At 48.4% G+C, this 27,200-nt stretch overlaps 1 protein-coding gene across 5 annotated transcripts in view; it reads left to right on the forward strand.

Annotated features, from left to right (window-relative positions):
- The first annotated feature begins 12,122 nt into the window (after window positions 1-12,122).
- PDGFA (platelet derived growth factor subunit A) overlaps window positions 12,123-27,200 on the forward strand; it is a 36,759-nt gene continuing 21,681 nt past the window's right edge. For 2 of the 5 annotated variants that reach the window (XR_008579399.1, XM_054843006.1), the window contains exons 1-4: window positions 12,126-13,208; window positions 14,390-14,486; window positions 21,869-21,973; window positions 24,099-24,286. Coding sequence is in view for 3 of the 5 variants with exons in the window: in XM_054843006.1 (XP_054698981.1) it covers window positions 13,146-13,208; window positions 14,390-14,486; window positions 21,869-21,973; window positions 24,099-24,286 (453 nt within the window). In the remaining 2 variants the exon portion in view is untranslated. Of the gene's footprint in view, window positions 13,209-14,389; window positions 14,487-21,868; window positions 21,974-24,098; window positions 24,287-27,200 lie in introns of all 5 variants that reach the window. The other 3 variants (XM_054843005.1, XR_008579400.1, XM_054843007.1) reach the window with 3 other exon arrangements.

Below are 27,200 nucleotides of genomic sequence, written 5' to 3' on the forward strand. Positions count from 1 at the left end.
GGAACAGGGTTCGCCTGGAGATGCTGCTAAACTCCTTTTTTAATGCAGCATTTTCAATGATTTCCTATTCACTTGATACACCACCAAAATAGATCCAGTTCTCCCCTGTTTTAGCCTCTGCTAAAACCCTCAGACCACATCTTCTCCTATAACAAAAAGTATGTGGAATTGGCTAAAAAAGAAACATTCCTGTTCTCACAACACTTAAAAAAAAAAAACAAACCCACTCCTTTCCTAAAGAAAAAAATAGCACTTATAAGACTTTATAAAACTGCTTCTGTCCAGAAGGCTCCTGTGTCAGATCAGCTCCGTCCCTTTAACCATTGCTGTGCCAAGCCTCGCTGGAAATTATTAATCATCCCAAAACAGCTGCCGAAAATAGAGGCGAAAGGGAAAGCTCGATAACAGCAATGCGTACGACATATAATTTATTTTGATCTTACTGAAAGTCCTAAAGAACATCTTTAAGAACTTGGGGCAGGACAGAGGAATGATAAAGCTGTAGGGACGCAAGCAGAAACCCGAGCACGAGACCATATGGCCCGGGGGGGATGAACGCGGGACGCCTTCGTTAGACTCGGTGAGTAACTGCGAAAGGGAGAACGAGAGAGAGAGGGAAATCAAGCAACGAGCTGAACTCGCAAATGTTTTTGGCATGAAATCATGAGGGCAAATGCAAAGCTATCCGCCCACCAGCACACGTGTGGAGCTGCCACTCTACGGGGACAATCCTATCTATATATCTATATATCTATATATCTATATATCTATATATCTATATATCTATATATCTATATATCTATATATCTATATATCTATATATCTATATATCTATATCTATCTATAGGGGAGCGAATGAGACTGCAACGGGCTCTCAGGGGCTCCTCACCGCGGAGGAGAAGACCCGTGGGCCACGCCAGCCCGCTCGTGAGCTCAGCACGAGACGCCGCGCTGCGTAACGGCAGATGCTGCAAGGGCGACGCGGGTCTTGGGATGAAAGCTGGATAAAAGCGCATTTCTGCAGCAGCGCGATGACCCCGGGCAGGCACCCGGCCTCTCGTGAGCCGGGACGAGCCCCGCGGACGGGGACAGCTTTGCGTGCGCTTCGTGCCCAGGCGTGGGGTGACCCTGTCGCCTGCAGCGCCGGCGCGAGCAGCGCCGAACAGGCTCTGCGTCTCGGTTGCGGGGGAGTGTTGGGAAAACCGCACCCAAGCAGAGCTGCCGGCAGAGAGAAGGACATTTTGTTGTGAAGGGGTTTTTCTTCTTCTTAGATATTTTTGTTTTTCAAGCTGCATTTCTTTGAGCGGCTTTGTGAACAGTGTGGGCAGAGCCAAGTGGAAGGAATTTATAAGGAGAAGCCAGTTCAGGGTCACAGCCCGATACGCGAATATAAACCAAGCGATTGCTGACGGTACGGAGCAGATCCCCAGAGCGACCGGGGCCGCGGACGCGCGGCGTGGGACCGGCTGCGGGGGGCACGTGGGAGCGGCAGCGTCTAACGGCCAGGAGCACCGAGGGACGTAGGCAGCGTGTGCAGCCAGAACGAGGATGGAGGCAGGAGACGGACCTGCACGGGGGGCGAGGTGGGGCAGGGACCTCGATGACAAGCCTGGCTCGGCGGTTTTGGTCTTGGCCCTGCAGCTGGGGAGGGAGTTCCTGGGCAGCTTTCCAGCGGGGGCAAGGGGAACCCGGGAGAGAGGAGCTGAGCAAACACGGGGGGAGCAGGGAGAACATCCCAGCCAAGAAGCCTTGCAAGGAAAAACAGCCGTTCGCTCTGTTGCCTTCACATACAGTAAAGGGATCCGAGCCCTGTCACACTGTTACGGCTTTAGTAAATGAAAGCCGGCAGGCTGGATTGCTTTTCTCCTGCTTCACGTGTAACGACCTTAGTGCCATCTCACAGACACCTCTTCCCTGGCACCTGCTTCTGTCTAATTCATGCACAGCTAGGTTAGAAAATAACCGTCGGCAGGAAGGAAGACTATGCCCCAAGAAATCGCAGCTTCGTTTAGGATGGCTTCTGGCTCCTGTGCGCGTGGCCAGATTTTGTTCTCCCACTGGTTTTATCCTAGGGACACTCCAGACACAAATTCCTTACTTGCTTCTTACTCTTTCTACTGATGCTTTGGCAAAGCGTTCCTCACCTCTGAGGAGTCTTTCGCTAGGTACACGTGGGATCAAAGCCAGGCCTCTGGGACTGCAGAGTTACAGTCTTCACGGGACTTAGCAACAAGGCTACGTTAAAAATGGCTCAAAAGGTAATTTGGGAGAGAAGGAAATACCTTTCCTGTGGAAGCCGGCCAGGCGGGCAGCACCGCAATTGCAGTTTCCCTTGCCACAGACCATGCGTGAGTACTGCTAGAGCCACTGCGACCATGTCACCCTTGTGCAGCAGGTGACATTGCATTCTGGTTTGAGGTGGCCACCACATACCTCTTCAGGCCTCCCAGCCAAAGCTGGTGGTGGTTTATGGGGGAAGTTTTCTGGCCTGACCGTACGCACACTAGAAATTGGACCAAGACCACAACGTTCACTGTGGACCAGAGGTGCATTTTGAAGCAGTGATGTAGAAGTTAAAGACTCCATCGCTGACTCCCAGCCCTTTGAGCCATCCCGCTCTCTATCACTATTTTATCTTTCTCAAGTGCTGCAGATGCTGAGGCCCTGCTCTGGTGTAATGGTGTTTCAGATTAAATCGGCAGCCAGTTTGGATCACGCAACCATGAAGCAAAGAAGCACAAGACCCAACGCAGGAAGTCCATCCCAGCAAAAGGTTTCTGATGACATTCATGGGAGTAGGTGGCTCAGGAGCTTCAGGGGAAATTCCAGATGGATGGGAAAGTAGCAGTGATGCAGCAAACTCCTATGGAGGGTGGGACCAGGGGCACATGGTGAACCACCAGAGAAGATGTGGTTATGAGATCACACGGCCGGCCTGGTGAAAGTCAGCGGAGATGTGTGGAAACCCAGTGGGCAGCCAGCAATGTAATGCTGAAATGAGCATGAGATGGGAAGGGTGTGGTAAGGCACACAACTCCATAAGAATAAATGCTTGCTTAACGCCAGGAAAAGAAGCAGGTCCATCCTAATGACGTCAAGAAAACCCTCCATGCTCTGGGTTAGTCATGCTTTTAAGTGCTGGGCTGAATCTGGGCTGTACTTGACCCTGCCTCTCCATCCCTCATAAAGCCAGGGTTGAGAAAGACCACACATCACACCGCACACCTCCGGAGGGAAGTGATTAAGCCATGAATAAGAGATCCACCAGCTGCTGTGCTTTGTGTATGTGCATCTGCCGTGGAAGTACTGCAAAAAACTAAACCCTAGCCCAAGAGAGCCTGGGACCAAAGGTGAGACCTCCGTGAAGGACCATGACAACAACTACAAGACTAAAAGCATGAGCAATGGAAACGGACACCATGCTCGTGTGGATGTTTGAATTTGGCATCTTAATTTTAAACAAAGGAGGATAGAAGAGTATTTTTCAAATCCGTCTCATTAAGGAAACTCCCATTTCAGTGGGAGCTGAACATGCACACCTCTTTGATGCCCTTGGGAATTTCTACCTAACTTCAGTATCAGCCCTACAAGGACAGATGGGTTTTTTGGTAGAAGTCTGTGATAGCTGGCTTCAGATTTTGCCCTTCCTCATTTCTGAATGAATTTTGTGCCTGGCCACAGGGTATTTTTTTAAGTCATTGATAATTACAAAACAAGGCTAATTCCCAAAGACTTCTACCATTGCAGGTAGAAGTTTTTTTACACTGAGTGTTGCACTGGGCACCTCTTTTCCCCAGAGGTTTTGGACTTGGACACAGATCCACCAGTTCTGCTCGTTGTCTGGATTGGCAGTAGAAGTGGAGCAGGCACTCAGACAGCAGCAGTCCCTGATCTGGCCTTTTCCACTTCCCCTGCAGCCACTAAGAGCATCCAGAGTTGAAACGGTGGTGTCCCCAACCGGCAGCCCTCACAGCACTGCCCCTGGACTCCAGACATGGACCGGCTGGAGGAGCATCCCATCGCTCCGGGGCTGTCAGGGTTTGCTGGAGCGGTTGGGGCCACCTGGCCGCAGCTTTCATCTTCTCTGGCATCCACAGAAAGCGAAATGAGACAGGAAAGCTATGGTGAACGATGGGGAAAACAAAGAGATGGAGGCGATCTGGAAACCACAAACTGGGGAAAGGATGGGCAGGAACAAGGGGAAAATGCAGCGAGAGGAGGAAAGCGAGAAGAAGCCGTAGTGAAGGAACAGGAGTAATAAACCTGCGATACAAACAGAAGCAGCGCAAGCAGTTTAACATTTGTACGCATCGTGGCTGGGCTGTTGCCCACGGTATTTAACTCCACAAACTAACCCAGCCATTACGCACCGAACGGTCGTTAATGCAGCAGATGCAGCCAGACGTATGTAGGAGTGTGTTAATATAAGGGCTGATGTAAAAAACACCTGCTAGTTTGGCAGGGTGTCTCAGGAAAGATACACGGGGCTCATGTGATTGTGCAGTATTTACAAAGGTAGCTGTTGCTTTCTCATCGCACCACGTGTGATTCCCATTTGCCTTAACAGGAGCTTCACACACTGACGGTACCACAGAGACACCGGACTGAAGTTAGATGGAGCTGGTCCCATTTACACTAGCGGAGAAGCTGACGTCTTAAATGTTCTTCTTTTTTTTTTTTTTTTTTCCATCTGAAATATCTAGGACGTGGAGAGGAATTCTCTCTCTCTACAATACCTAGGCTCCAAGGCTGACTTGTTTACAATGGCTTAAGCTTTTATAAGCCTGGAGGAATTGCGCTGATGCCACGGAGTTACGCAGGGAAGAGGCACTTTTGGAAGATTATAATGACGTGGCCTGCCTTGTCCTAATCCCTAACGCCACACCACTGGAATGGATGTCTGTCCTTACTGAAGCCCTAGAGGCACTGACACGCTCTCCCGACACAAGATGCTCTTCCAAAGTGAAGATCAGGCTGGTACCAGGCAATTCGGCAGCAGGACGGGGCCAGGCTGCTTCCAGGAGCATCCCTGGGACGGAGGGCTCTGACTCACATGCAGAGAGCAAACAGCTGCAGTGGTTGGAGATGTTGCCCCCCCGCTGTCCCTCCCGGCTCTCTGCGGGACGCTGCCCGCGCGCAGAGGTGACCAAACGGGACGGATGCCTGGGCCTCGGCTGTCCCAGCCCAGGGCCCGGGGGATGCACGGAGAGGGCACAAGGAGAACTGGAGCGGCTGCAGCGTGGGCACCGACGCCTCCACCGCAGACCGGGGAGGCACCTCTGGCACGGGGCAAAGCGTGATGAAGGGGACACCATGGTCCCAGCAAAACTAGTCAGAGCTCATTTGGTAGGACCCTCAGCAAACAGGCTGCTTCTCTGCTTCCCCACTGCTCCGTGGGATTTCTTCCCCAGGGTTTGCCCACTTTTGCCTCTCTCCTTGCCCAGCCACCCTTGCTGGAGCTCTGGCATCTCCCAGGTCCCACCTCTCTGGAAGGTGCGTGCACAGGAGAAAGGCTCCAGCACAGGTAGGCACCCCACGGGAGCAGGCGGTGGGCAGCCAGAGCTCCAGCCAGACACAAAGCAGGGATGCGGAGAAAGCTGTTCTTTTATGCTCTGTCTCTGGCCTTTCTTCTTGGCATTTTAAACCTTTTCTGCTCACCTTTCTCTTTTCAGATTTTCTTCTGGCCCCAAATAACTGCAGCAACACAACCCACTGCCTTGCGTTTCGCTCTCAGTCTCGCAGTCGCCACTTTATTTTGCCTTTTCCCAGTTTCATGAAAGAACGCAGTCGCATGAATAACAGGATTATTTATCATCCTCTCCCTCCCCTTCCAGGATGACTTGCTGTTTATGGAAAGCACTCGAGTGCAGGAGAGATCGTGCTACAGTTAAACAGACAATGCTTAAAGGGCCATTGCCTGTGCTCTGGTTTAACATTGCATTTCTCACTGATTTCCAAGAAAGGAGGAGTTCTGTATCCAGACCGATGGGTACAGCGTCAGCAATCACTGCTGAAAGGTGAACAAATGCTACGTTCAACAGGATGGAGAAGACGGTTCTGCACTTCACTGTTTGCAAGAACCGAGAAACTCACTTCTGGTGTAACTGCCGGTTGGTGCCCCCTTTCTCGCCCAGCAGCATGGCACAGGCAAGAACACGCTCCTCGTGAACAAGCAATGGTGGCTAGCAGGACCAAGCTGAGACAGCTACACGTGACACAGCCAAACGATGTGACCGCTGCGTGCTTCCGGGAGGTCTGTTGGGCCTGGAACGTAGCAGGACAATGCTAAACCTTGTCCTGAGGTGGTGGGTGGCTGAGAGAAAAGGGCTTTGGAAATGGGTGCTCCCAGCTTCTCATCTGCGACTTGGCCACAGTCACACGGCAGGTTCACTGCGCGGCTCCACTGCGTCCTCTCTGCATTTCTGATTACTGATGTGCCTTGTGGTCACAGAGGATCTTTATCGGCTTTTAGTAAGAAATTGCATAAGCACAAAGTATGGAGAATAAGCAGCTGGAAAGCACTGAATTCCCTGGGAATTTCTGCTGAGGAACAGATGCCACAACGTGGGTTGTCTTCTCTTGTCTGGCCACCACCATCAGTGGGTCTGTGTGTAACAGCGTGCCTTGAAAAGATGGAAGTGCTCAGAGAGGATGAGCTTTGGGGGACCTGGTGAGCGTGGGCTCCAGGAAGCCCTCTGGAGAGATGCTGCGCTGGACTGGGGACTTCACGCACGGTCCTTTGAACTACGTGCAACCATGCAGACCATGTGGGGACCAGGCTGCTCTATTTCTAGATGTAAGAAAATGAAAAATGTACAGAGCTCTATTCTGGAGTTTCTGTTAAAAAAATAAAGCAAAAAAAAAAAAAAGCAAACCGATCCTTCTATTTGCTTTTCTCCTTCCCCTATATTAACTGGGTTTCTGTGACAAAAAGGGTCAGAAATTCAATTAGGAAACTTCACAGCCATTACAAACATCTGCAGTTCAAAATAAATTAGCAATTCCAACTACAGCAGCTCTCCTACCTCCTCTGCCCTTTGGGTGCTGCTGGATCCTGCAGTCTCTGGTGTGCGCAGAGCTGAAAATGTGTGTATCATTCTCGTGAGTTTTTATTGTAAGGGAGGGAATCTCACAGGACAAATGTGTTATGTTGTAAGAGCAACAAGGTTGCATGGATACAAGAACACAAACGGGGCGGCTTGCACTTTGAGAATATGAATTCTTCGGAAGAACAACTATCTCACTGTGTTTGGATGGAGCTTAATAAAATGGACTGCTCCAAGCTAGGCCTCTACAGGCTTCCAAGCTACAAACAATGAAGAATAATATCACAATTTTATGGTACTTAGCATGGCTGAGTTACATCCTGGATGGTCTCCACAGAATCACTGCGACTGGCTTTGAATTGAGTCAGAGGAGAAGAGCTTTACACCCACGCTGCTGAGGAGACATGAGCACACCACGCACGGGACCCCGGGGGCTCAGCCCTGAGCACGCCGCTGTCGTTTACAACGTGTATCAGTATACCTTAAGCTGCGCTGGTACTTTTACAGTTGTTCAGCTGGATGAACTAAGTATTACTGACAAAACACAGCCCGTTTTTAAGAGCTGCATCCACCAGGCAGAGGATATCCCGCCTCGCAGCAGCCCCGTTGTCCCACAGGGGTGGTGAGCAGGAGCAACTTCATATACCCACTAAAATAGCGGCCTGTGCTGGTATGCAAGTGCCCTGGTTTAATGCCTAAACATGGTATCTTGCTACCCAGGCTGGCAGGGCTGCCAGTTCGTCCTCCAGCCCTGAAGGTGAACTGCCTGTGGCTCCCGCAGCAGGGAAGGTCAAACAGCCCCTCGCCTTCGGCTGCGCTGCTGAACCCCCCGGGCGAGAAGCAGCCGGGCAGGGAGCAGAGCACGCTACCAGCAGCGTCACTGACCGCCGCGCTTTGCTCTTAAACCAAATACCCCGGGGAGAGTTGGGTCTAACCCCCACTGAAGTCAAAGGGGTGGTTTCGGGGGGGAGGATCAGCTCCAGTGGGACCCTGCCCCGTTCACAGGAGGGCAAAGCATCTCCGGAAATATCGTGGCTTTAAGTGTCAACCCACGGCGGCGGCGCGGGCCACGGCTACGCTCTGTGTTCAGGGGCAGGGACACCATAAAACTTTTCTGAGGCCCTTCTGATCACTGGGCTTAGCTGAAACCTTGTAGCAGATTTGCATCTTATGACTATTTAAGAAAATTATCAACTGTGAAAGCATCTGGAAAGCTGCACCAACAAAGGTTTCAAAGAAAACAAAGCTCAGCCAGAAGGACGGAGCCAGTGCGAGGATCCAAAAGGAAGAGCTGGAAAAGGAGGAAATGATGTTTGTAGGTGTACCAGCTGGAATAATAACTGTCTTGCTTGTTCTCCTTGCAGCTTTCCTTGTTGCTCTGGACGGGCCAGGTTTCAGGAAAGGGACCGGTTTGCCTGCCATCAGCGCTTTCTGCACTTGCAACCCGTTGCCTGTACTTCACCTGCACCTGCGACAGCTTCGTGCCGGCTCCTGTGGGCAGGCAGCCATTGAGCAGCAGAGGGGCAAGATGACCTTCCCCCCCGACGGGCACGTGCCTCCCCTCAAACTGCACGCCAAAGAAATGTTCAAAACCAGAGAAAAACCACCCAAAGTGGGTGAGCTTCCTGTCTAGCTTTCTGGATTTTATGTTCTGAACTTGTGTGCTTCGTATTATACGGTGTGGCACCGACACTGCGTGGTGCGGGTCCAAATCACGGAGAAGCCCCTTTCTGGAGCCAGGACACCCCCGGCTCTGGGTCCTTGTTCAGCTGCGGTGGCAGGATGTCTCCTGCAGAACATACCGAACTGCTCCGGCCAGCCCCAAACAGCCACTACAATAACAGCAGGCCGCCCTTGAAAAAAAACCAAACCAACAACCCCCCACACACACTCAAACTTATTCTGGTTTATTAATTTTAACATGATTATCAGTGAGGAAAATCCCCACTAAAATCAAGTCTGAAAAAGACTCAGCCAGGTTTCCCAGGACTCCCTCAGCAGGAATGTGACTGCAACGAAACGATTCCTCTTGCAGCCTTTAAGGCTTGTCAGGAGGGCCAAGCAAGCGTCGACATTTCAGCCCGACCTCTGAAGCAGCCGCCGCGGGTTGCAGGTACCCCTGTGAAGCCAGCCCAGCGCCCTGCGTGGCTCCAGCCCCGCTGCCCGCCCCAGGACCGCGCTTCTCCCAGCCGCCTTCCCCTGCTCTCCTGCCCCGCAGCCCCGGCACGCTTCCCTGAAACATGAGTTGGTCCCGCTACGTGGCTCGACCTGTGTTTATAACTGAGTCAGCAGTGATTTAAATGAGCTTTGTAGCCGGTGCTGGAAGCCTGATTTGGGGCACGCTGGCTTCACGCGTCATCGCCTGCAGAAAGCACTGGTGCCACTGAAGTAGTTTCATTTTGTGTCACGGAGCTTCTGCGTCCCTTCCCCCATGCCAAGGGCTGTGCAAACCCTGGAAATCCACCCACTCAACACTCTGTCATAGTATAATTCTATTATAATTCCTGACATTTGGGGGACTTCTAACAGTACGTGCTTTAAATTAGACAAGCGATATCTTGCTTGCTGCTCTCAGATAAATAAAAACGTGCAAAACCTAATTTTCCAGTGCTCTGTTCCTTGTATTGATTTTCTGTTAAACCTATAAATTCCATCCCGTCACTCTTTCCACATGTGTGGCTTGTAGGTATTACCGAAAAGATGATATTTCATGTTTGGCGCACACACGTTTAATAGACTTGTGGACTGGAGGAAGGTGCCACGCTGAAGTAAAGATGCACTTGTATGGTGTTTCTCACACAGACGTATCTTTGCATGCTTCTAAGGACTTACACGGCACAACTGCGGTTTTAGATCAAACAATAGACAAGGAGAAAATGTGTTTCGTAAGCAGACAGACAACCCAAGTATAAAGTTGTTTGCAGAATCTGTGTGAATTTTATTTATGTTCCCTGGTCTTTGGTCTCTTCTGGGATCTTACATATTTTGCATTATTATCAAATATTTGCAATGATCCATATAAACAGTCTAATGTTAAAAGCTACTCCAAGTGTAACTCGACCCAGAGGAAAGATGCTTATCTGAGCTCCACATTGACAGATTTAAAAAAGATGCTGATGCAGTATGTTTCTCATAAAATGAGGGAAATGTAAGAAAAATTAAAACTGCATAATTTATTTTTTACCAAGAGATAAAGTAGGAGTTATCTCTGTGTTGGCTTTCCTAGTGGAATACCACTTGAAAGAGCTACAAATACCCAGCACTTCTGATGCCAGACATGTTGGCCAATGAAGGAAGGAAGGAGAGGAGTAAATGCTCGGCGAGCCGGTACTGTCAGAATCTATTTCACTGTTTGGTAATTATTTTTTTTTATTACTATGACAACACAGACCATAAGAATTGTTTCTTTAACCCCAGCAAATGATAAGTGCAGATGAGATTTTTTTTTTTTTTTAAACTAAAGTCATCACTTTTTACTTCTGCGATGCCAACCCCCGTGTAAGAAAGTGATGGCAACTACCAGAATGACTTGCCCTGCTGTGCCTCCTGCTTGCCCTGCTGCTTGCCAGCGCAGCCTGTGCAGTGGATGGGTCTGCTGCAGTGTGGCACTCAGATCATTTGGTTTTTGTATCGGGAGGCATTTGAGAATGGCTCCACACTGGCTCAGCATTTTCTGTCTTAAAAAAAACCAACACAAAACGCTTTCTACTTTTTAAAGTGCTTCCAAATCTTTTACATCTCTTTTCCTTTTCTCTTTTCAACCCCCACCTTTTTTTTTTTTTTTTTTCCCTTGTGGTCCTGGAGACCACCCTGTAAGTCTACATGACATCATGAGAGAGAATTAAACGCACTTGAAAGGCCACTTCTGTTTTGGTGGGAACTTCTATGCAATTGCAAAGTGCCCATTAAAGCACAGGTTGTTTCCTAGAAGCATGTCCAAGCCAGTAGCGTGCAAACCCCTTCAGGGCTTCTAGAAAGCATTCGCTTTTGAAATGCTGAAGGAAATACAGAGATGAAAGGATAAGTCTCCCTGGCTGTGCATTTACAGTCTATTGTCTTCCATGAAGGATAGTATCACTCCTCAGTTGTGTTATTGCAGTTAATCCACTTACATGCTATTGGATTTTCAGATGAGCTGAATTCTTTGCATCTGCTATTAAGATGCTTTGCTTTGTTTAGATGAGAAAGGGCTGTTATTTAAATCACAATGAGTTCGGGGAGATGTCAGGGTGCAGCAGGCACCTTGTGCCAATCTGTGCCGGGGAAAAGGGGGCATTTTCTCTCCGGGGCGGCGGGGAGGGAGGATGCGAAAGGAGAGCGAGCTGTCACCGCCCGGTTCCGGCACCGATGCTCCGGCGGCTGGCTGCGGGGGGGTGCGGGGGGGAGCCGGGGCCGGCTGCGGCGGAGCCCCGGGGTGCCGCGTCTCCGCGGCCGCGGCGGGGAGCCCCGCACCCGCGCATGCTGCAGCCAGGTGCCGCAGGGCGGAGGGTGCCCGCTGCCCCCCGCCCGCACCGCCACCCCCGGCTGCTTTTTATTTCTTTTAGGGGGGTGCTGTTGTATTTCTTAAGGGGGGGGGCGGGGGGGGGAAGAGCTTTTCTCCTTTGCAATGAAGGCTGCGCTGCAACAGCACCGAAGAAGCTACGTTCAAAAAAAACCCACCCCACAACACAACCCATCGCCAGCCGCCCCTCTCCTTCTGCAAAAGGCGAGTGTGCTCCCCACCCGCAAAAAAAAAAATAAAAATCATAGCAACGATTAAAAAAACCCCACCACCCACCCAAACCCTCCGCGGTCATGGCGATCCCTTCCGCCTTACAGAAAAGGCAGGGGCACAAGGTGGATCCCGTAAGGTTACACGGCGGCTGTTGCGCAGCAGCTCCCAGCCCTTCCCCGCGCCTCGGCGCGGCGGCTCCCCCGCCCCAGTGCCGCAGAGGGCCGGGGTGGCGGGCAGGCTGCCCCGCTCCCCTCCCGGCCCCCCTGCCCTCCTCCGGCTCCTTTCTCCTTTTCTTTTTTTTTTTTTCTTCTTTTTTTCCCCTCTTACATGTGGGCAGAGCCCCCCTCGCCCTGCGCGCAGGGGCTGCAGCTGGCGGCAGCCCCCGGTACTTGTTGTTTGTGGGTTTGGTGCCGGAGCACCGGGAGGAGGGACGGGGGAGGCGCATGGCAGGGAGGGGAGCGGTATATGCTGCTCCTCGCCGGAGCCACGCTCCAGACAGGCCACCGCTTCGGAGCGAGCCCGGGAATCCTCCTCCCTCTGCCAGGAGTTGCAGTTCGTCTCCGATCCCCTTGGGATTTAAACCTTCCTGCATATATATATATATATAAATTTTTTTTTCCTTCCTCCTCCTCCTCGCTTTTTCTCCCGTGCAAAGTGGAGAAGGAACTGCACCAAGGCAGTCCGCGAGATCTTGCAATATTGCTCCGATTTATCACTGCTATTATTCGTAATTATTATTTTTAACCTCACCCCAGCCGGGGAGGGAAGCGGGACCGTTCTCAGCAAGAGAAACATTTCGATCCGTACCAATAAAGATTTTTTTTTTAATTTTTTTTTTTAATAATTTTTTTTCCCTTTTTGAGAAAGGGGGAGAGGGTGGAGGGCAAGCATAGCGGGGTGGGGGAGAAGCCGGCAAATAGAGAAACCCCTCAGTCCCGGCGCGGAGCGGGAGGCCGCGGCGGCGGGGGGGAGGCGGGCCCCAGCGCCGCCCGCCGCGAGGGGGGCCAGCCGCCCCAGACAGGTGATGGGCGTTTCGGCTGCGCTCCGGATCGACTCCTTGGGTTTCACTTTGGTCTGATCTAAGCAAATATGCAGAAGTACCGGCTGGTCTAGTCCTAAGAGCCAAGAGGAGCGAGCGAGAGGAGCAGAAAGGAGAGCAGCCACGCTCCCGTAGCGAGGGGAACATACAAACAGCGGCAGCGCCGTAATTAACCCACCGCCGCCCCGAGGCAGCCCCGACCCACCCTGGATGCGGAGGACCCCCGAGCCACCCCGCTGCCTTTCCCCTGAGGGATGGTACTGAATTTCTGCGCGGCAGGAGCCGGCCTGCAGCTCCTCTCCATCAGCGTTGCTTTCCCTCCGTGTCTAAAGTGCACTAGACCGCGATGAGGACCTGGGCTTGCGTTTTGCTGATAGGTTTTGGCTACCTGTCCTTTACCTTCTCCGAGGTAGGTGAGAGCGGCTCTCTGCGTTCTCGGTCTCCGGGGGACGCCGCAGCCTGGGGAGGGGGGGGGGTGGGTGGTCGGGGCGAGCCGGCGGCGGAGGGCACGGGGGAGCGGGCTGCCCACCTGGGCTCCGCGGGCATCTCCGCGCCCTGGCCTGGCCGGGAGCGCTCGCCCTGCCCCAGCCCCTGCGCGGCCGAGGCGGAGAGCAAGTTGCCATTTCACGCATGCCAGAGGCGAAGGGGAATGACCGTGCATTCCGCTCCGGGGCTGCTGGCTGCCCTTAAAAATTATATATATATATAAAAAAAATATATATTCACGCCCCGCGGGTGCAAACGAGCTGCGGCTGTTTGCAAGCAGAGCGGTGGCGCGGAGCCGCCTGGCAGCGTCCGCCCCCGCGGCGCACGGCGCTGCACACAGCCGGCCGCGGGCACCGTTAGTGCCGCGGGCAGAAGTTGGTTGAATATCCCCCCTTAAAACGTTCCTCCCCGGTTTCTGACCATTACCATTACGGCTCAGAGCGGGCGAGGGCCGGGCTCCAGCCCGCCCGCACACGGCTGCTCGGGGACGGAGGGGGGCGAGGAGCCGCGTCCTGGGGTTGCTACAGGTGGTCGGGACGAGCGCGGTGCTCGGCGCTGCACGGCGACTCGTAACTTTTCCCGGGACCGGGTCTGCTTGGCACTGGGAGCCGCGACGTGGGGCGCTGGTAGGATGGCGGTGGCCCCGTGGGGAACAGTCCTTCTCCTCCCCGCCGGGTGCCCGCTTGGGCAAAGTTCATCGGCCGGCTGCCCCGGGTGGGTTTCCAGCTGTCGAGCGGGGCTCGGGGAGAGGAGGCGTAGCTCTGCCGGGCACAGGCTCCGCCAGGCCGGAGCCGTGGGGAGCTGCCCTCCCGGGCGAGCCCTGGCGCGGTTCGGCGGGCGGCGCGCAGTCCCCGCGGGCGCGCAGGCGGGGGCGGCGGGGCGCGCTCCAGCGGCCGGCGGAGCGGAGGGGTGTGTGTGTGTGTGTGCGCGTATGGACTTTTCCCCTGTTTCGTCCAAACACGTCCAGCAAACACCCTGCACCCCCCATAAAACCCCAAACCTCCCAAACCCCCGCCCCGAAGCGCTAAATCCCCGGCGCTGCAGGGGCGCGGGGGAGCGCTGCGCGGGGCTGCGCGGTGACCCGCGGTGTGTGTGTCTTTGAAGGAGGCCGAGATCCCGCAGGAGCTCATCGAGCGGCTGGCGCACAGCGAGATCCACAGCATCCGCGACTTGCAGCGCCTCCTGGAGATTGACTCCGTAGGTAAATTAGTCCCGTCCTCATTCCTTCCGCGCCGTCGGCCGCCGCCGCCCCGGGGGGGAGGCAGCGCGGGCGGCCGCCGAGCAGAGCCCCGCTCGCCTCTCGCCTCTCCGGCGGCTCGGCCCGGGCTGCCTCGCCTCGGGGACGAGACCCGTGCGGGGAGCCAGCCTCAGGAACCAGGCTGCCCTGGGCAGGGGAGCTTTATTTCAAAGGGAGGCGGCGGCCAGGGGGCCGATCGGGAATTAAAACTTCGGGGGGGGGGGGGGGGTTCAGGGCGGAGAGGGACCGAGTGACCCTCTGTGTTTTCAGACCTCTCCGTCTCTCGGCGGCGGAGAATTTCCATAAGGTTTGTTGTTGGTCTTGCATTGCTCTGTTATCTTTAAACTACTGTCCTAGAGGTATTTAAAATATTTGAAACAGTATTTATGAATGAAGTAATGTCTCTTCAAGCGCTGGGCTTTATTAAAAGGAAAATAAACCGTCCGCGCTGATTTTAAACAGGAACCTGCATATGAAGCTTACCCTTAAAAATACACTTTTTTTTCCCCCCAAAAGAAAATAGTGCAGGGTTATTTTCTGCATCATTAGGCATGCAAATGGGTGTAGTGAGAACGTGCAGTTCAAACAGATCGTTGCAGCAGTAAATCTGATCTAGAAGCACAGTATTACTGCGTTTCTTATCACTTGGTTTCACTTGATGCACTTTGTTCCTGGTAATTTCTTCTCTTAGTTGAGAGAGAATAAACCCGGCACCTTTGATGTGCCCAAGGGAAACCTGCTTCTTTCTGAAGAGCAAACATGGAGAAAAATGAATGAGTTCTTGCTTGCGTTGGTACTGGGCCATCTCCTTTTAAACCATATGCTGTGTATTTTTGTAAAGTCTGTGCCAGGTTCAATCACCTTCATTCAGTGTTACAGGATCCTTCTAGAGTTTAACTCGCTGCTTTTTGTGAAGTGCTGCATTAATGAGCAGGAATGCACTAGGAACGTGTTTTACAGACCTAGCTTTCAATTTTCATGTGATTAGGGAGCAAACGGTTTCCCATTACACTGAAAATGGGAGTATTTCTCTCTTGCACAATACTTTACCATAGAGGCTAATTACTAATTACCAGATTTGTTGGCATCGGTTTAGTATTTTTGGAGAGCAGTGCTTCATCATTATTGCTTATCACTGCAATTAAAGAAGCTTTCACAACAGGGAAGGGGCATGCAATACATATTTCCCCACTGAAGACTCCTTTGGACCAGACAAGTGCACTACTGCGAAAATCTTTTTCCCAGTGAACTCGGTGGAAGGCTTGGCTGCTGTTGCAGAAGGGCTGGATCTGAGCGCTAGCATTTTAAAATACTGCATGTTTCTTCTGCGTTTGAGTCGGTATTCTGTAGCTACCAGAATACATTATTTTTTTCAAATACCCCAGTGTAACAAGCACATGCTTCATTTTTAAATACCACTTAGAAGGAGAGCAAAAGTTCACATGGCTCCGTTGCAAGAGAATCAAGCAGACAAGTGGAGCAACGGCGGGAGCTGAATGAATTAGTAGATGTAGCAGAGGAGAGAAATTTATTCCAGAAAATAATTATTTAACTCGTCGCAAATATTAACCAGAGGATGCATGGCCAAAAATTGAAGAGGTCAGCCACAAGTTTACCATTTCATTTTGCTGTTTTCATGCAATTTGTCAGTTTAGAAACCATTAGAGAAACAAGACACATACATATTTTACTATTTCAACATGAAACAGTGGTGCCTTAAGACATGAACTCAATATTAAAAAATAAAAACAAAGTATTCAGCCTTTAACCCAGTTATTGCTTGTGTGCTTTTGTGAGCTACGCAGGCAGGACTGGATCTTCATAGAGAGTAACCAGTCTTTACTACCCACATTTACGTTATCTGGGCGCAGTCCTGCAGTCTTTACTGTCATGAGTAATTCTTATTAAGGGTTTATCAGAGTGACTAATCGAACATTGAAATTCCCACGTTTTCTTCAGTAAACAGGATTGGGCCTGTTTACTATATTTAGTATTAGCTTGGATTAGCAAATCCAATGTTTTCTAGTTGTCACTGGTAAGATGATCTTTCTGAAAGGTGTTTCCTTAGGGCTGTAGTTGCATTTAGGGAAGGGCTAGCTCAGTGAGGGCTTGTACAGCAGATACAGTTCTGTTTTACAGCATATACTGGTTTAAACTGAGGATCAGAATAAAAACACTCCAGTGATTACTTTCTTCCTCATTTTAGTGCACGGTATTGCCAGTCCTTCTGCGTGCGAGTAGCCCTGTTTAAACTCAGTGGGTGGACTCGAGAATTACGAATGATCTTGTAGGGGAAGAGTTTGCAGGATCAGGCATGCATGCAGAAAATGTCTGATATTCCTGAGTAACAAGGCAGATTCTGTGGAAAACAGAAGGAAGAACAGTCATTTTCTCTCCTGCAATGCAAAGCATAGTTTTTAATTGGAAAAGTAAGTTTTGTAAGTCAGAGTGGGCAGGTTTTCCTTCTATTCTGACAGATTTGGTCTCTATATTGTAGCGCAGAGATGACTGATAACCCCCTTCATAAAATTAGAAACCACACCCCCAGACCATCTGGCATATTACTTAAAGAAAAACACTACCCAACATGGAGCTTATCATTGTATTCAAAAAAGAAAATCCAGGCCAGTTTGTCTGAGCCCAGTGCTGCATGTCTGATTCAAAGAGAAATCCCTGTAAAGGCCATATGAAAATTCTCTGTTTATATCAGAAAACAGGCTCTTACATTAATTTGCTGCGATTGGGATCCATAGCCAGCGATGGAGTTTCATTGGCGTGACGGAGAGCGGAGTCTGACCCTGTTGAAAACAGAAAGCATGCACCATCCCAGGAAGTAGGCAGCTGTAGCGTGCAGAGTACAGTTTTACTACTAACAGACTAAATCACCGAAACGGGGGCATTTCCTATATTCCGCCTGTGCAGTTCTCTTTGGCTTAGCAGCGTGGTTTCTCTCCTCGCGCTTCACCTCTCCCATCTGTCCTGTGGGAGGTAGAGTTCATTTCATCACCTATTATGTTTGCCTCCGGCTGGGAACAGATTTTTTTTCCCCCAGTCATCTCCCTTCGTGGGGAAAGGCAGGGCTGAGTGTGCTTCTTTGCATGGTTTGAGGGCATCAACCACAGGGTCACCTTAGGCCATGTGAATTTAACGGCCTGTGATTAAGAGCTAGCAGAGCAGCTTTTGTTGAGTGGAGAAATGTTCTAAATTAACAGTATACTTCCATGGAAAAGCGTTAGATTGCTGCAGAGCTCAATCTATTGGAAAATCTTCTGTTGACTTTGCGGCTTTTGGTGTGGCGCTCAAATTAAGGATGTTACGCTGCGATGTGAGCCTTCCTTGCACCTCTTAAACATTACGAGAGGCAGGCATCTGCCATGCATGTCCTGTGTTTCTCCTGAGAGGTCTAGCGGGAATACTCCTCCTCCTTTACCGTTGGTTGATCACATCTAGGTAAAGGGAAAAAAACCTAAACAAAACGGGATCTTGCAGGCTGCTACTTATATTTCCTTTAATAGCTCAAAGTTGAAAACTTAATGACAGCTATCTCTGCTGTTGGATGTCAGAAGGGCATATTTTGCATCAGCCAGGAAGAAGATCAAACAAACAGATTGACGTTGCCTTGGGCATTCTGGCTCTAGGACCGATTTGTAAGACAGACCATTTCAGTTTACTGTAACTTACATTGAATTCCTGAAAAAAAGAGATAATGAGAATCTCCTAAACTGCTGCTGTTGGTACTAGAAGTCTCAGACCTATACTTTTTGGATGCACATCAAAGTGACATCTAGAAGGGTTTGTGTTAAGACTGCATTTATTGGGGATTGTACCTCACATAAAAGTGTTTGGGAAGGAGATGGCAATACGAAAGCATAAGTTGATAAATATAAAATAACAGTAGTCTTAGGATGCTTTCCACATGCTTATTTAGGGAGAAGAGTAATCGCATATTGGCAGAATGTCACAGGAACTCTGTGATTTATACTCCATGACCCAGTGGAAAAATGCCAATCTGACAAAAAAGAACAATTTCAGCTACACTAAAGGATTGACCAAGGCTAATTGCAAGAGTTCTTCTACCCATCATTGATATATTGTCAGTACATAAAAGATTACAGAGAAATTTCTTGATTGGCTGCCATGAAAACATTTTTTTATTATTAAAATGTTAAAAGAGAGCCGCATTAATCTGGCTCTGTGCAGCATCCTCCATCTTCGCTTAGTGACAAGCAGCGTTCAATTTCTAAACTAAGAATCACCCGTTTCTAAGCTTTCTGCTCTAAGCTTCATTTTGTGAGGTGCTAAGCACCCATAAACTCCCATTTCCTTCGCTAAGAGCTGAAACACCTTATCCTGCAACTTCATGCTCCTAAGTCAGTACATTAGGGGGAAAACCTGATGCAAATTAGGTATCAGGCTTCTTTAAAGTCAAACTACAGAGTGCTATTTGTAATTACTGTAGCATCGTTGCTTTAATGAAATAAAAGGAAATCTTCTGGCCACACATCCAGAGTCAAGTGTGGGTTTCAAAGTTGACTTTCTGATTTTTTCAGTCCTGCTCGGGTAAGACTCCCGTTGGCTTAAAGATTGCTTCAAGTGCAGTGATCTTCCCATTGACTTCCCTGGGAAACGGAATTCCTTCCAAATGCCTGTGGGGATCAGGGGGGCACCAAGTGCCTTTAGCATTATAGTGTCTTCTGGCACCAGCCATGCGCTCCATAATTCTGTTTATTAAAAAAATAAATAAATTGATGCTGTGTCGATAGAAATAATACAATTTGTGTTGCATAATGCATTGAGGTTTGACTGGAACTTGTTTTGCAGTCTGCTGTGCTAGCTGCGTAGATCTCTTTTTTTAACCCCCACGGCGAGACGTGAACTTACAAAATGATATACATGCCTAAGATATGTAGTGAGACAGTGAGATACAGTATGAGCCAGAGGCCTTCTTCACCTTAGAAATCATCTTATAAGCAACACATGCTCCTCGACATGTCATTTTGCTTTATAAACATGATGATAGAATATGGCTAATTGCAGCTGAGTTGAGCAGTTATATATAAGCACATGGCTTAACATATTGGTTAGCTGATCATACTATTTCTTTAGTCTTACCAGTTTCTTTAAACAAGACAGGAAGAAATCAGTCATGTTAAAAGGGAGCTATGCCAGCATGTTGAATGTGGGATTAGGACCCGTGGCTCAGGCCTGCCGTACAGCTGGCATCATCGACGGTTTCTCTTTTCAGCAAGATGTCTGTGCCCACCAAGCAGTTCAGATTAGAGGCATTAGTTTTGTGGTTAATCTTTTTTTAAGCCCTGTTTGCATGCGGACAGAGATGCTTCTTTCTCTGAGCCTAGCTTGGATCTTACGCTGAGCAGAATTCACGCTGCTTTCTTTTGAGTATCACTTCGTTGCCTCAAATTGAGGGACAACTCAGAGCTGCCAGAAAGGAGGTCAGTATTAAGGTGTTGGATGGCTGAGCATTAGGAAGCAGAAGAGGGCTGGAGGAACATCAGAACGGTTCCTCATTTTGCGTAACACCATTTGGGGTCAGGTGGATGGCCTGGTGCCATTGGAATGGGACGCAGGAGATGTGGCTCTGCTCCCCAGCTCGGTTGGAGCCTTCCTGTGGGTTCCCAGGCGAGCCATTTTATTTACCCCACTGATGAGTTTTCTGGAGCGTGGGGTACAATAAAAGCAGAAGTAACATCTATTAGTCATTGCTGTGTTACGTTACAGGACTGGGACTGCAAATAAGGCCCACTATTAGCTAATCAGGTTCCAAAATTTCTCATTGAAATCAATGGGAAACAAGCACTCTACATAGGAAGTAGGAGCCAACCTATTTGGGTAAATTGAGAGTCTGGATTTCGCACTGACATATTTCAGACAAGGGTCTGTTCAGCTGATCAGGAAAATAGACGGGACCAGTGAGTGATCCTGGCACTACCTCTTGGACCTCCCATTTCATCTTCTCTTAGCTATCTACAACAGTATTTTCCAAGGAGTGAAGATAGACCTTGAGGCACAAAGCTCTTTCTAAGGTGCTGAAGATACCACTGTCTTCATGTCTCACCAGGCTCTGAGGGTGATTTCACAAGCTGCACACTCTTTAGGGCAGGATTTCTTGGAGGCAGGAGAAAAGGAGTTGGTTTGTTTGTAGAGCAGACCCTTATGATGTGTGTTTCTAATAAAGCTGAGAATAAAACAAGTTCCAGAGTCACAGTCAACTGTGGATGCGAAATGAACTGGAAGCAGGGAGCATGACAGTGCAGAAGACAGAGGAGTGTAGGATGTTGGTAGCATGTAGAGCGGATAATTGAGTACTGTGTAATAACCATTTACATTTTTTAGTGCAGATCACAGTTTTCTTTGGAACCAGCAATGAAACCTTGAAACTCTCCAGTGACATTACAGAGGGCACTCCAAGCAGCAGAGTGCTAAAAATCTTAGTTTTGGTGTACTGGAATCTTTATGCAGTCCACAGTTTGCTTCCATCTTCCTGATCGCCAGTTTGCAGACCGTGCTTGTCGTTTTCAGAACCCCACTGCATGGGACACGACCTGGACTGCTTCACTTAACAAAACCAAATAGTTGGAGCAGTTATTTTGTTGTTTTTTATGATAAATGAAATGCCAAGTTTTCCATCTTTGCTTTTTCTCATGGCCCTTTAACCCATGTGGTAGGCTTATTTAGGGAACAAGACAAGCCTGGATGCGGTCCCAGAGTTTGCAGTAGCTTCAGATGCCCCTCCAAAGGTTAGGATACTTCACAGGGGATTTGTTCTGCAACAGAGAGGCTAAAAGGAAACCCATGCTAGTTACTTTTTGCTTTTGATTCTGTCCTAGTACTGCCCTGAAAACCAAGCAAGAGAAAATTTACAGAGGCAGCATTGTTGCTGTTGGGTGTGTAATGCCATATTTTCTACCGTAGCCTCATGCCAGAACTTCAAAAAACTTCTTGTAAGAAACATTTCACGTGAAATATTATTGTTCTTATTTCTACACCTTCCCAGTAAGAAAAGCTTTATTATGCCTTTCACATAAAAATGCAACTGTTTGACTTTAGATACGGTTTTGTGTCACAGAATGTGCACTGTTTCTGGGGGCTTTCAGTAAAATGGATATTAGAATTAAATTGTGCATGCTTATACATGACATTTAACATCTATGTCTTCCCTGCCTTATGCCCTTGCAATTGCATCAACAGGAGTTACTTTAGACTGATTGCAGCAGGATTTGGTCCTGTGCGTACGTACAGCACGGATTTATATATATGGAACAGCACTGTAGTGACATTGATGCGAATGACATAGCTGAGGTTTAATATTTTGTTTCCTGTTTTAGGATATGATGATGTTTCAGAAACAAACTTGAGATCTTATAGTGTTCATTCTGCTAAACATGTGCAAGAGAATCGTCCTGTGCCCATTCGCAGAAAAAGAAGCATTGGTAAGAAACAAGCTATTTGTACTTAGGGAGTAAAAACAGAGGGGGTGCTTTTGGTCAGCCAAGCAGGACATTTCACTGGAAAAATGTGACACGCACAAAGGAAAAAGACCATTTCTAGTTTCTCCCTTTCTTTCTGCACAAAACGAGCCGTTGCCTGAGAAGCTGTCTTCTGGAGGATGTCCATAGGAGACAGACAAGCACGAATTCTTTACATTCACTTTCTTGTTGCAGCATGTTAGAAAGCTAGACCTTGGTTAGAAAATGCTGTGATATTCAATGTATAATTCATACTGTGGGGAACAACTACAGCAGTGTGCTTTAAAAAACATCAACAGTTGGTAGAGTTTTCAGTACAGAAGCCTCACAAAAGGAAACAGCTTGACTCTTTATTCACAAGAAAAAACCAGTTTATCCAAAAAATTAAAAGCCATTGACGGAAATGCTGGGGCATTGATTTCCGTCATTGTGTAGGGCACCAGGCATGTTTACAGGGGATTTTGTTCTTATTAAACAATAATGATGGTGATCCAACAAAGCCCAAGTATAAATTGAAAGAGATGCTAAAGAATTTTAGAATAGGACTTGTATGCAGTGCTGGTTCATCTGTGTTTTACCATTCCATTTGACTGAGGAAAACATTCATGACCTTATCTATTATAGGTAATTCAGAGTCAATATATTTGTACTTTAAGCTATGGTGGTACGCAGTAGATAGCACAGCGTGCTGTCAGTGTGGATTTGCAGTGTGAATTGGCAAGCGCGCTCGTCACATTGAATGCCTCTAGAGAACAGCGGTTCTGAAACAGTCTGCTACGCTTGGCACCTTACCCTGCAAGGTGCTGAATGCCTCCCCACAAAAGTCACTGGCAACTGGATATGCTCAATAACTTGTAGGAGTTGCCAGCTATCTTGCAGCATTGGATCTGTTAATTTTCTTGAGTTCATGGCATTGGGGATTGAGAAGAAGAATTTTCACTCCGTTTAGCTGACTGAAATGCATCTCTTTGGAAACTAAGCCTAGATTTTCATGTTACAGGCACATGCTAGGCCTGAACTTCTTGTACTTTAGAAGTAACTGAAGAAGTGCAGGCACTACTCCAGTACCCTGACACATCTAACCCAAAGCTATCACTGTTTCCATTCTAAGGCGAAAAAAATCCAAGCTGCCTTCGGAGAACTTATCATCAAACAAGTTGTCCCTGTAATTGCTATTATTTTCTGGACTGTTCTGAATTGTCAGCTTGATTTCTTAGGCAGTCCCAAGGTTGAGAACTATGTATGGTTTGGATTTTTCATGGCAGCATCATGCAGCAGTACAGAGCTACTCTTTATGATCCTCATGTGGCTGAAACTGTTGTCTATAAGCTCACCTCACCTGAGCCCAGCAGGATATTGGTTTAGCTGCAGGTTTTTTGGTCACACAACTCCTGTGGTTTTGCCTCATTCAAGAAATAACAAATTAAATAAAACCCACCATGTGCAAAGCTTTGATAACTTCACTCAGAAAAAATGGCAGTTGCCCTTCGGGATGGCACATGGACCAGACTCCCTGATGTGGGGATGTTAAGGTTTTGGAAGTGGAAACTCAAGACTCGGAAGTCTCAAGCTGGCGCAGGTTATTTCCCAGCTCAGCCAATTTGGGTGTGATATAAATATCCCCAGTGCAGCTTCTGTGGTGGTATTTGCCAGGTATTGGATGTTTGTGTGGTAATACGTGTGTGCAATGATCACCCCAATGTTGTACAATAACAGCCGCTGTTACGCAGTCGCTAGGAGACTATATTAGAGGATCACGTAATCTGGAGGAGCCCCTGGCTTGCTGTCACTTCGAAAGAGTCAGGATTGTCTTACCTAATGGTATGTGCTCCCACCGAGGCCATTGTAAACCCTCATTTTAGGGCTGGGCTTCTGGGAGCGAGTAAAGCTTCTCTCTAGGGCGGCACACACAGTTTAGTGGTAGGCAAACAGTACTCGGTACCGACTTGTCAGTAAGCAGCGGACCTGAGAACGTCTTCTCAACCCGCCAGCTTAGGGTGCCACTCATAAATCAATGGTGTAAAGTATCTGGGTGCTCTGAGGTGAGAGCAGCTGCTCACCTGCAGGTGTGAATTTCTTGTGTTCGCAGAGGAAGCCATCCCGGCTGTCTGCAAAACACGGACGGTTATATATGAGATACCTCGGAGTCAGATTGATCCCACCTCTGCCAACTTCCTGATATGGCCACCCTGCGTGGAGGTGAAACGTTGCACTGGCTGTTGCAACACCAGCAGCGTGAAATGCCAGCCATCGCGGATACACCACAGAAGTGTCAAGGTGAGCAAACGGTGGCTGCAGAACCCTAAGAGGGTCCTGTTGAGTCTAAAAACTCCGTATTTTCTTGCGGCTGTGCTGTGTGACCTGGATCTTTCTTATCCATCCTTGTAGTGGCAGGATCAGACACAATGCTCCTCTCCATTCTGAGTGAGCAGACAGCCTTTTCGAGTTACGTGGTCATTGGAAAATCTTGGGTTTGATTTTCACAGGATTCCCTTTAGGTTTTTCTTCTTTTGTAATGAAAATTGATTGTGTCTTTCCCGTGATCTCACACAGTACAAATCTTAAAGTAAAGAAGATAAAATGACTCAAGGCGCATTGGACTTAAAAAATAAATAAATCACAGTATGGAATGCTGTTTTCTTAATTAAATATTATGCAGTCTAAATTGGGCTTTTATATTTGACAACATAACACTTTTGATCTGAAAAAATGTGTTTCAAATTATCTTACCCCAGGGATAGAAGACTCAACGGCTTCATGCTGTATTTACTCATTAGACAAAATCCCTGTTGCAATTTTCCAGTAAATATTACGTGAAATATTTCTTACATTCATTTTGCTTCACTGTGTTCTAATTTTTATCAGTATTTAAACAAATAATGTTGATTTACATCTGCATGTAGGAGATTAGACTTACACTTAGCGTTTATATTGTTAAGACTCTGAGTTCTTGTTGCCCTGAGTATTTTAAGAGCAGAATTAAAAAAAACCCCAACACATTCTTGAACATAAAATTGCCCAGCACAGCATACTGATCACTGTACTTGCAATGGATTTCTTCCTGAGAAAGGTGCTGTTAACCTGGGTAGCGTTGTATGTCCGAAACAAGGAACGCCAGTTCATTGTTTTTCATACACACAGGCACGCATCTGGACAGGACTTCTTTTTCTTTTCTGAACATTTGAAAAATGTTTTCACACCCAAATAAGGTGGAGAAACATTGGAACAGATTTCCTCAGTCTTTCCAAAAATAATTGCACTTCACGCTTGCTTGCTGTCCTTCCACTGTGGGATATGCTTTGCAGAAACAATTAAAAGTGAGGAAAAAATCGGGATCAGTAATTATTTGAGGCTTGAGAACAAACTGGGGAAGTTGAAACGCTAAAGTTCTAAGCCATTCAGAGTAGGAGCTAAACAGCAAAGTGCCTCAGGGTTATAATACCTAGTGCTGTTGTCTTTGGGTTTGATAGAGCTTCCAGTTAATTTTGTGTAGCAATTAGTACATACAAAGCAGCTGGAGATGCTCAGCGAAGAGTTGAACCGTGTATTGTGAGCTTGTTGTTGGAACCTGTGCATGACATTGCAACCCTGTGCTTGTTTCCTACCCCTGTGGTGATGGGGGAGATTATAGAGACAGAGAGGTTTGACTATCGAAGTCCCCTGGTGCTGGGGACACCCAGGGTTCCCTGGAACCTGCAAACTCCACAACTGGCAGGGGCTTTGCAGGTGTCATTGCTGGGGCTGCTTCCCCAGCACACCACCATGTTAGAGAAAGCTTAGTTTCTCATTCAGTCCGCCGATACAGTTTTAGTACTTTTAGATTTGCATTCATTTTAGTAGGGCACAAGCTAAAAGTAGGCTCAGCTGAGCAGCTGCTTTTTGTGGCTGTGTAAATATATTGCCACCAGCAATATCAATATATGTCAGCTAGCTTTGGAGGACTTTTTTTTTTCCCCCCAAGCTCCAAGACTGCTCCAAACAGTCATTAAGTAGAAGGGAAAAAAAAGGACAAGAGGTCAAGCAGGAACAGGATGTTCATTGTAAAGGTTGTAGGCTGACCCCACTGTCACACCAGAAATCTCTGAACAGAATCCATATTTATGCCCTCCAGAGTCAGATCCTCTTGTAGCTTTGATATAATTGATGGTTTTATGAGCCTTTTGCCAATCCTACGTTCAGAGCTGAATGTCTGCTCATGCCATTAAGTAGCTGGCCCAGAGTGAGGGTTGCTGGAAAGGTAGGGGGAATGGTTTTGGAGACCCTTCTCAGCTGTTCCTGCAGTGCGGTTGGAAAGCCGTCTTGTGTTTTCCCCTGATGTCAGACTGCATAAAAGCCCTCTTTTGATTAAACATTGAAAAGGCTTTCCCCACTTCCTCTTCATTGACAAGGTAGTGAGATCATAGCTGGCCCATTCACACTAGAAAAATGTTCACCCAGAAAGGTCAGCAAGTGGGTTTGCATCATCCAACAGGCAAAAGCAAAGGGTGTTTTCTTTGTCTTACTGAGGGCCACTGTAGTCAAGGTTAAGAGACGACCATGGCAGTGTGGGAGGAGCAGCGGAGGTGCTTGTGTTGGGGCATTCCTTTCCTGGGAACACGATTCAAAGGCCATAGGGTTTGGGGATGTCCTTACTTCGCCTTCATGGAGCTTTGGTCAGTGAAGCCTTACTTCGCCTTCATGGGCTTGTGGAATTGGAGCTGTAGGGAGGCTCCCAGCCAGGAGTGTCAGTGGCACAGCTTGCCCAAAACAGGTCCTCTAAGGTTTCCCTTCCGTGGGGTGGGTTAGTAAAAGGTAGGTTTGCCCTGCACCGTAACAGTGAGCTCCTGGTCTTAAAGACATCTCTGCTCAGCAAGCTGTACCTGTACAGCACTGCAGAAATCAAACTGAAATAAAGCAACTGGTTGGGAGTTGCTCCTTGATAGGAAGACAAGAACTGCATTTCTCTCCTGATAGAGAAATGGTGACAAGGATGGTGAGTCAGGGGTCTTGGTGTCTATTACAGATATATTTCCTCCCATCTGCAAAAGCATTTCAGTAACATCTGCAGATTCCGATGCTTCTGCACAGCGAGATCGAGTATTTACCAAGTACCAGACCACAATTTATTTGGGAGGGTTCTGAACTGACTTTTCCCAAGACGTTTCTTGTAATGTTGAGCATGATGTTCTTCATGTATTTGGTCATGGCAGCA

Source organism: Grus americana, chromosome 15 (genome assembly GCF_028858705.1).
Source record: "Grus americana isolate bGruAme1 chromosome 15, bGruAme1.mat, whole genome shotgun sequence".
Taxonomy (NCBI): domain Eukaryota; kingdom Metazoa; phylum Chordata; class Aves; order Gruiformes; family Gruidae; genus Grus; species Grus americana.